At 55.4% G+C, this 8,938-nt stretch overlaps 4 protein-coding genes across 4 annotated transcripts in view; 3 read left to right on the forward strand and 1 right to left on the reverse strand.

The window, feature by feature from the left end:
- PHACADRAFT_123894 (glycosyltransferase family 15 protein) overlaps nucleotides 1-1,105 on the reverse strand; it is a 4,387-nt gene extending 3,282 nt beyond the window's left edge. The window contains exons 1-5 of the mRNA XM_007397250.1: nucleotides 947-1,105; nucleotides 423-890; nucleotides 322-374; nucleotides 133-269; nucleotides 1-77 (exon numbers count right to left, since the gene is read on the reverse strand). Coding sequence (XP_007397312.1) covers nucleotides 1-77; nucleotides 133-269; nucleotides 322-374; nucleotides 423-890; nucleotides 947-991 — 780 coding nt within the window. The 5' untranslated portion in view covers nucleotides 992-1,105. The remainder of the gene's footprint in view (nucleotides 78-132; nucleotides 270-321; nucleotides 375-422; nucleotides 891-946) is intronic.
- Nucleotides 1,106-2,186: 1,081 nt separating this feature from the next.
- On the forward strand, nucleotides 2,187-5,049 carry PHACADRAFT_175149 (uncharacterized protein; the record flags this gene model as incomplete). The annotated part of the gene is made up of 7 exons (XM_007397251.1): nucleotides 2,187-2,228; nucleotides 2,287-2,347; nucleotides 2,407-2,683; nucleotides 2,737-3,247; nucleotides 3,306-4,055; nucleotides 4,109-4,487; nucleotides 4,544-5,049. The coding sequence occupies 7 exons, from the start codon at nucleotides 2,187-2,189 to the stop codon at nucleotides 4,915-4,917; spliced, it is 2,394 nt and encodes a 797-aa protein (XP_007397313.1). The 3' UTR covers nucleotides 4,918-5,049.
- A 161-nt stretch (nucleotides 5,050-5,210) lies between these two features.
- PHACADRAFT_258606 (uncharacterized protein) lies at nucleotides 5,211-6,965 on the forward strand. The gene is made up of 8 exons (XM_007397252.1): nucleotides 5,211-5,418; nucleotides 5,479-5,513; nucleotides 5,568-5,659; nucleotides 5,726-5,775; nucleotides 5,828-5,996; nucleotides 6,048-6,126; nucleotides 6,186-6,510; nucleotides 6,578-6,965. The coding sequence occupies exons 1-8, from the start codon at nucleotides 5,269-5,271 to the stop codon at nucleotides 6,896-6,898; spliced, it is 1,221 nt and encodes a 406-aa protein (XP_007397314.1). The 5' UTR covers nucleotides 5,211-5,268; the 3' UTR covers nucleotides 6,899-6,965.
- Nucleotides 6,966-7,266: 301 nt separating this feature from the next.
- PHACADRAFT_258611 (uncharacterized protein) lies at nucleotides 7,267-8,892 on the forward strand. Its single transcript, XM_007397253.1, has one exon. The coding sequence runs from the start codon at nucleotides 7,369-7,371 to the stop codon at nucleotides 8,257-8,259; it is 891 nt and encodes a 296-aa protein (XP_007397315.1). The 5' UTR covers nucleotides 7,267-7,368; the 3' UTR covers nucleotides 8,260-8,892.
- The last annotated feature ends 46 nt before the right edge of the window (nucleotides 8,893-8,938 follow it).

The following is an 8,938-nucleotide window of genomic DNA, read 5'->3' on the forward strand; positions in this document are numbered from 1 at the left end:
TGAGTTCCCGCCATCGTCCGACAGGTACCCCATCGCATTGTCCTTTGCGACGTACTGTGGGTATTCGGCAGTGAACTCTGCGAGACACTGCACGTTAGTCATAGCGTTGTAGTGATGGACAGGACGGCGCACCCTTGACGGTGTTCCAGAGTGTGGGGATCGTAGCTTGAAACTCGTACATGGTGATGGTGAAGCCGTACACCTTGTTATTGTCCTCCATAAAGACGAACGGGTCTCCGTTGATATCGCAGTGGAAATGTACGTCCGGCCTGTACAGTTCGTGAGCTTCACGCTCGAGCGCTCAATTTAAGGGCGACGTACTCGACGCGCCAGTACCACTTGTACTTCTGGACGATGGGATGCTTGTAGAAGAACTAAGAGGGAATCAATGGGAGAAGTAATCCCAGTGAAAGTAGACGTACTCCGGAGTTAAAGCGACACATATTGCGGTACGAAACACTGCCTCCATAGATGATGTTGTCCTGGACCATCTTCTCCCGACTTGCACTCGCCTTCTCTTCATCAATCCAGTCAGGCTGTTGCCAGTGATCTTGAGGTACCACGCCGAATTCAACGGGTCCAGAAATAACGTTCGACACGCGTCTCTTAAACTCATCCGAGAACGGCTCATCGTTGAGGAACACCCAGGGGTACTGGAATTTGTGGTTGAAGCGATCCTCGAGGTCGCGCACGCTTCGAATAGCGGCTTCTGTATCACTGTTCCGTGTAAGCATCAATATCGTTGCGTTCGCTCTACGTCCTGATGGAGGAGGCAAGTCGTCGATATCCTCGGAGTCTCCATTGAACGATAGCTTAGAGGAGATTTTCGACAGAGATGTTGCTCGGCCATAGTCTTCATGGGTGAAACTGAGTATCGAATGCAGTCCCAGCTGTGGGGGACGTCATGAGCACCCGAAGTTTCTATTGAAGGGTCGGCGATACTCACGACCACCACGAGGACGAGGATCACGTATCGAGTAGTAGTGTTCATTTTGGGGACCTCAAGAATAGCTGGGGTTAATCTGGGTGGTAGTTGTGTCCAGCCTTGCCAGCAAAGCAACGAGGTATAACAGTGAAACAAGTGGACCGGGATGAAGATGCGAACAGCTCCCAAGTTGATCAAAGAGGGGACAACCTGAGCGGGGCACCGCAATTCAATCGTGCTCGGAGAAATGCGAACAGCCGGCTCCGCAAGGGGTAGGCCCGACAGCTAGGCTCGCTACTAACATACGCCAATCTGCAGATCTCGGGAGATATACGAGCAGTTCCACGATATATATGTGTCGAGGATGGCCAACAAGAAGGGTGTCACATACGATGCCTTGCAGCGAGGACTCGAATGCTGGGGCGCCACTTGAAGATCGCCATTCAGGAGACTCTGTGACCCGGCCGGTGTAGCCTGGCCGTCACTGGGAGTCAAGCGTGTTTCCCGCATGGCAGAGCACAGGACATGACGGCCATCCTTCACCTTCAATAGCGTAATCGACGGTCACGATCATAGATAGCTGAGACGCTCGGAGTTTGAGCTCTGTCAGGGTAGGGTTTCGATTGTGCCGGAGTAGAAGCAAGGGGCAGCAAGCTGAGCAGCAGGTGACGAAGAATGCTCTATGTAGAATCCGAAAAGACGAGCTTGCCACACACATGTCATGATACGTCTGGAAAGATCCCCGGCATAACTTAGTCGAATTAGGACCTATGTAGGTCCTGGTTACACGAGAGCAAAATCGGTGCTACGCATGGGCGGAGAGAATTGATAAGAGAGTCAGCGGTGAGAAATGAGAACAACGCGCCGCCCACTGTGAACTTGAAGTCGGCTGGCTGAGTGTGGTGATACTACTAATGGTCGAGCCAGCGCAACGTTAACAGCAGTGCTCAACTTTGATACTAGTAGCGCGGATTTACAGATCATGTGGCCTCTCTACCCAAGAATGCTCTGTAATTCATGTCAAGATGTTCTGGCTCGGGTCATACTATCAATGGTTCTGCATGTTTGCAGAACTTGACTGGAGTCGTGTGCGAAGCGGCGGCACACAGTATCTAATCACTCAATGATGGGATCTAGATCTGAAGGAAATTTCAGAAGCGCCTAGATCAGCCGTCCTGAGTGAAGACCATCGCCCTCCTCTGTACACAACAGGCTCTGAGCCTAATATAATCTCCTCAAAAGTAGCGGGGATAAAGTCAAGATGGTACAAGCTACTCATCATCACCGGCCGACACTCAAGCAGGTGAGGCCATGGCTTGCTTTGTGGACTTTGGTGCGTGCAGGACTAAACGATCCTGCAGCAAAACAAGCCGTTCAAGTCGAAGCATGCCACGAAGGGATCATTGAAGGAGGCTGCTAAAGGTGCATCTCGTCTTTCCTTTTGAGCTTACATGATTAACCTCTCTCCTCGTGGCATTAAGGTAAACTTAACCGGCAGTATATCAAAAGCCCACACTCTGCGGCGACCGCGGCGCAGACCCGGCTGAACAGGAAGAACCACGCGAAGCAGGTACAGCTACGGAAGAGACAAGTTCTTGTGTCTGCGACTCGGTTGTTCAGTGGCGTCGATGGTGTCCCGCGGATAGTTGCAATCGTACCTTTGACCCCAGATGTCGATACCGCATCTGTTGTGGCCGCCATGCAGGAGCCTCTAGATGTTTCGGACGATGTCCCTCGACAGGGGCTGTACAGGCTTCGGTACGTCACGATCTTCGATAACTCTGTGCCCTGACCTTCTGACCTTTTCTCAGAGCAGACCGCTTCAAGACCTCCCTGCAGTTCGTCAACGTGCCATACCGACGTTTATATGCCGCACTTGATGCCTGCAAAATAGCAGATTATGTTGTGTTTGCTCTCTCTTCCGAAGTTGAAGTCAACCAATGGGGCGACACGCTTCTGCGCACCCTCCAGGCGCAGGGTCTGCCGCAGGTCGTCACCGTAGTTGCATCCTCTCCGCCTATGGACGCCAAGACGAAGTCTGGCATCATGAAGTCGCTTCTCTCCTTCATCCAGTATTTTGTCCCCTCGCAGGTTCGAGTATACGACCTCCATGCGGCGTCGGACAAGCTCAATGCTCTGCGCACGCTCTGCGAGGGTGTGCCTGAGGGCGTGAAGTGGCGTGAAGGTCGCGCATACATCCTTGCAGAAAATGTCGCGTGGGCGGACGGCAGCTTGGCAGTCACTGGCTTCGTGCGCGGCTCGTCGCTCTCTGCAAACCGGTTGGTCCACTTGCCGAACTATGGAGACTACCAAATATCCAAGGTGCGCATCTCACGCGGAGACGGTGTTGCAATGCCTCATCTCGTATTCCTTGGGACAGATCATGTCTGCGCCCTTACTGAAACATTCTAGAGGGGGCCAGTCCAGTGCCATGGAAGTCGAGCCGGAGTTATTGGCAGAACCGGATGCTATGGATGCGGACTCGCTTGTCTCCAGTAACGAGCCAGACGACCTTGCGAATGAACAGACTTGGCCGACGGAGGAGGAGATGGCTGGTGGATCGCACTTGATGGACGACGGCCCGATCCCGGCTGCGAAGAAAGGTACGACGCCCAAGGCCGTCAAGCGCGTGCCGAAGGGTACCAGCTCGTATCAGGCAGCATGGATCGTCGACGAGAGCGACGAAGAGGGCGAAGAGGACGACGAGGACGACGGCGCGGAGGGAAGCGACGCAGGCACGGCGGAGCGGGACGTCGAGGAAGAAGAGATGGTCGAGATCGAGGAGGGCGAGAACGCCGAGACAGCGACGGATGGGCGCCGGAGCGTCGCGTTCCAGAACCACGAGGACCTTGACATGGAGGAGGAAGGTCGCCAGCTTCAGACATGGCGGGACCGCAAGCGCGAGGAGGAAAACGACTTGCAGTTCCCGGACGAGGTCGACACGCCGATGGACGTGCCAGCGCGCGTCCGCTTTCAGCGGTACCGCGGCCTGCGCTCGTTCCGCACGAGCCCGTGGGACCCGTACGAGAACCTACCACGCGACTATGCGAGGGTCTTCCAGTTTGAGGACTTCAAGCGGACGGAGCGGGCTGTCAGGCGGCGCGCGGAGGAGGATTCGTCTGCTGCTCAGGTGTGCAGGCTTTTCTTCGTTCAATCAGGCTCAATGGCTGACACGGCGCGCAGCCCGGTACTCGCATCACTGTCTACCTCAAAGATGTACCTAAGGAGGCCGCTCAGAAACCCTTGTTTCCGTCTGTAATCTTCGGCCTCCTGCAACACGAGCACAAGAAGTCCGTCCTCAACTTTACCGTGCAGCGCAATACCGAGTATGATGGCTCCGTACGTTCGAAGGATCCCCTGATCTTGTGCGTCGGTCCGCGCCGCCTGCGCGTGAACCCAATCTACAGCCAACACACACGCGGCGGCGGCAAGGGTGCGAATAATGTACACAAGTCTGAGCGGTACCTCCGGCATGGGGATGTTCATGTCGCGACGACGTATGGTCCCGTTGTGTTCGGCTCGCAATCGTGCATGCTGCTGAGAGAGACAGCAGACCCTCAAGGTATGCTGATGAGACTTGTTTGGTGTGTGCGCGAACGACGCTGACTGTGCATGCAGCCCCAGAGCTCGTCGCAATGGGCAGCTTCCTTGGCACGGACACGACGCGCATTATTGCGAAGCGCATCGTGCTGAGCGGACACCCGTTGAAGGTGCACCGCAAGACGGCGACCGTGCGGTACATGTTCTTCAGCGCCGAAGACGTCGGCTACTACAAGCCCGTGCAGCTGCACACGAAGCACGGGCGCACGGGTCACATCAAGGAGTCGCTTGGCACCCATGGCTACTTTAAGGCGCACTTCGACGGGCAGATCACACAGATGGATACGGTGTGCATGTCGCTGTACAAGCGCGTGTACCCGAAGTGGAGCGAGCTCTGGCGAGAGGATACACCTACTCCTATGCAGGATGGCGACGACAGGATGGAAGAATAATGTAAAATGCAGTGGCGTTGTTCTTGGTATATGATTATGGGTTGTTGTAACATCTCCGGATGTCTGTATCTAGCTTCCTTGGAATGCCCCAATTCAATGCAGGTACCTCTGAATTTTAGTACCTATTTTTTCACGCTCAGACCTCGACGTTTAACAAGGAAGATGCAGCCCATTCGTGGCTTGCGAGTGTGGCGAATGATTGATATGTAAGCGGCGATGAGTCATGCGAATTAGCCTGGAAATGGACGGATCGCGTCTTCCACCACGACCAACCCCAAGGATACACCATTCCTCATGCCAGTTCTCTTGCAGGCATAGTCACCGCTCTAGCTACTCCCACACGCAGCACGCATGGAGGCCGTTGCGTCCGACGCTGCTACACAGATCTTGGGCAGGGCAAGCGCAGGAGGTTTCACGAGGGACAGGAGAGACTATCTCGTCGGGATATGCATCCTGCTCGTCGTGGTGTTTCTCTGGACAGCGTCCAACTTTGTCACGCAGGTATGCACTGTTGTCTCCTCATCTCCAGGCGTAACCTCAAGGCCGTTGCCCGGTGCACAGGATCTGTTTGAAGGCGGCTATGATAAACCTTTCTGGTGCGTCCTTGAGACACGAACTGTTTCTGGAGGTCCTGCTAAACGTCATGCCAGGATAACATATATATCCACCGCCTCTTTCACACTCTATTTGTTTCCGTACATGCTGAGACGGGCCTTTGGAACCGCGAAGCTGGAAGAAGGAGGTGGGTACGTGCGCCTGCTACCGGTCGCAAGTCCCCTCTAACCGGCACCTCCCTGACCCCACGAAGGCTACCAACCGCTGAGAACCGAAGGTCCTCTCGAGGAGTTACCACAACCTGTGAGTCCTGCACACAAGCCGTGGATACGGGCGGAACACTGATGACGAATAGACACCCGATCCGCCAGTGCATGGCGAAGCGCCACCGCCGCTGACGACCCGCGAGACTGCAAATCTTGCAGGGTGGTTCTGCTTTCTGTGGTTTATCGCTAACTGGTCGTTGAATGCCGCACTGGGGTATACCAGCGTCGCGAGCGCGACCATCTTGTCAAGCATGAGTGGTATGTGGACAACCAGCGTCAGGGCTGACTTTATATTGACATATACTCCAGGTTTCTTTACGCTCGCTATTGGCCGTATCTTCCGCGTCGAGAGTCTAACCCTGGTGAAGATCGGAGCCGTTGCCACAAGGTCAGAGATTCGCTAATATTGACCTCTGCTTCGGAAGCTAAGGCGAGCTTTCCTCACAGCTTCGGCGGAGTCGTCCTTGTCTCACTATCCGACAATAGTTCGGACTCTGAGGGTAAAGATGCACCGGGAAATGCATTTGCACCTGCACGCATTGTCGGCGACATCTTGGCACTACTTTCAGCGTTCTTCTATGCGACCTACATGACCCTGCTCAAAGTCCGGATACGTGAAGAATCCCGGATAGACATGCAGCTTTTCTTCGGCTTTGTCGGGCTCTTCAACGTCCTGTTCTTGTGGCCCATGGGCGTGCTGCTACATTTCGCACGGATAGAGCGATTCGAGCTGCCTGTCTCGAGCAGGGTCGTGGTTGCACTCTTAATTAGCGTGAGATCTTGCCGTTTCAGACCCGTGAATCTACGAAAACTGACGGAAATGCAATTCTTTCTTGCAGATGGGAATTACGCTGTCAAGTGACTATCTCTATGTGCTCGCTATGCTGAAGACTACGCCTCTCGTGGTTACCATCGGACTTTCTCTCACGATGCCTCTCGCCGTCGTCGGCGACTTCATCCTGCACAAGCCGTCCACGCTTCAGGTTATTCTCGGTGCCGCGATTGTCCTCCTGAGCTTCGTAGCCGTCGGACTGGAAGATTCCCGGAACAGCGGTGAGAAGGATTTGATATCCGGCAAGCCCCTGGACGAGGAGCGAGTGGTTGCCGGAGATGAGTCCGAGGAAGAAGTAAACATCGAGTCCCATGCCCTGTCCTCGTAACTTGTATCTTTGTCCGATGTCCGTGTGATGTGCCCCGCTTTGAACTTCCTGTAGATCCCCTTCCCCTTCCCGACTGTGCAGTCTCACACCGGCGTGCGAATTTATCTGCGACTGCGTATGGTATCTCCGTAGCAGGCTGAACGCTGCGGCGCATGTCCAGCGTATGACCCAGGGCACAGCTGCCATGGCTGTGCTCACTGTCCCTGGCGGGGCGTTGTCGCCGTGTTGGCGGGGACTGAACGGGCACATGCTGTTCCACAGATGCTCCCCAAAGAGGCAGTGTCGGCAACTGCCGAAAGCGACGTGGCTTATACGTGGCCGCAGCAGGCGAGCACAGTTTCCTATACACTCCCCTCCTCCCTCCACGTACGCGCGCAGTTTTCACTCTTTCTTACAAGACCAGACCATTCAGTCTTCGCTCTCTCTCTCCACGTATCATTGCACATTCCGTCTTCTCCTGCCAGCTCAGCATGAAACGTTCAGCGGACGCCGCTTTCGTTGTCGAACAACTCCCTGACACCCCCGGCTCTTCGTATCCTTCGCAGCCGTCCACACCAGCACCATCGCCGTCCCCCGAATGCCCTTCTCGCAAACGCTCTCGCTCAGAAGTCACACCAGAGGAGCGTAAGGAGGCCCGTGCGCACCGAAACCGCATCGCTGCCCAGAACTCCCGTGACCGACGGAAGGCACAGTTCTCCCACCTTGAGCACCGCGTAGCCGAGCTCGAGGAAGAGAACAAGCAGCTGCGGGCAGGCATGGGCCTCGCTCCTCACTCTCCATCTGAAGAGCAGGCTTCGCAGGAGTGCCAGAAGGAGTTAGCCCGGGAGAAGGAGAATCAGGAATTGAGAGAGAGAATCAAGACCCTCGAGAACGGTTGGGACGCCGTCATCAAGGCCCTCGCGGCTTCTGGTCTACCCCTCGCTGTCCCCACCCCACCACCACATACCTTCGAAACACAAATAACTGCGCCGTCACGACCCGTGTTCGCCCAGCCGACACACTCATATCCCTCGCCCGCCCCATCATCACCCTCATCGAGTTCCGGATTCGAGTTCGACGAGTACGAGCCCACTCGCCACCTAGCACGGGTGGCGATCACCGATGCCCCTCTTTTATCTTCGGTGCCCCAGCAGCGGGTGGACTCGCCACGAATCAACTTGGACTCGAGCTCAACCCTTCCCCTTCGACACCGGCCGTCGACAATATCGCCTCGATGGCGCCCATTGACGAGAGCGCAATGGAAGATCTCTTCCGCGAGATCCTCGCGTCGTCCCCTCTACTCTCGTCAGCGTCTATACCCGCCAGCATCATCATCGAGGACGCCGCTCAGCCTGCGCCCGCGTCCTCCGAGGCGCAGATAGCGAGCACGTCGCCCGCCGAGCCGATCATCGACTGGGAAGGTGAAGTGGAGATGCAGAGACTCTTGGAGATGCTCCCTAACGTCGCAAATGACGCGAGCGGAGATGTGCCTAGCGACGCGATCGACTTTCCCTCGGCCCTTGACCTGGGCCTGAACGGATGGGACCTGCAACTCACCTCACCAGCAGCTCCCCCCGCCGTCGCTGCGTTCTAGACGCCTCATTCATTCTCGCTCAACTCTTGTGTCGTATCTTCTTGGGTCTGTTTCAGTTGCATCCCCGCTTTCTAATTTATAGTGAACTCCCGGTTTCTTGACTCTCGGTTTAATTTCGATTTCTCATCGTCTCTCAGACATCAGAGGTCGCATCCATCCTAATGTTCCTCACTTTAGCAGAGTCTCCACTTTACTCCTTTTCCTTCGCCTCTCTTCATTAACTCTCTGATGCTTGTCTCCCTGCTGCCGTCGTGGGCTTTTCTCCCTTCGGGTTGATGAATCGTCTGCGCGTGCCGGTCGGTGAGCGCTCAGGTTGTGTAGTTGTAGATCGTTGGATTCGTTTGTACGGTTTTGGTGCTGCTCTATAGGGAATGTCAAAAGATTGCGAACGCCTCACTACCCCTGTGTGCGTGAGGCGAATGAGCTGGTTGAAGAGAACGTAGTGCAGGTATTGACGCGAACATCTC

This window comes from Phanerochaete carnosa (genome assembly GCF_000300595.1).
Source record: "Phanerochaete carnosa HHB-10118-sp unplaced genomic scaffold PHACAscaffold_6, whole genome shotgun sequence".
In the NCBI taxonomy this organism is placed as follows: Eukaryota; Fungi; Basidiomycota; class Agaricomycetes; order Polyporales; family Phanerochaetaceae; genus Phanerochaete; species Phanerochaete carnosa.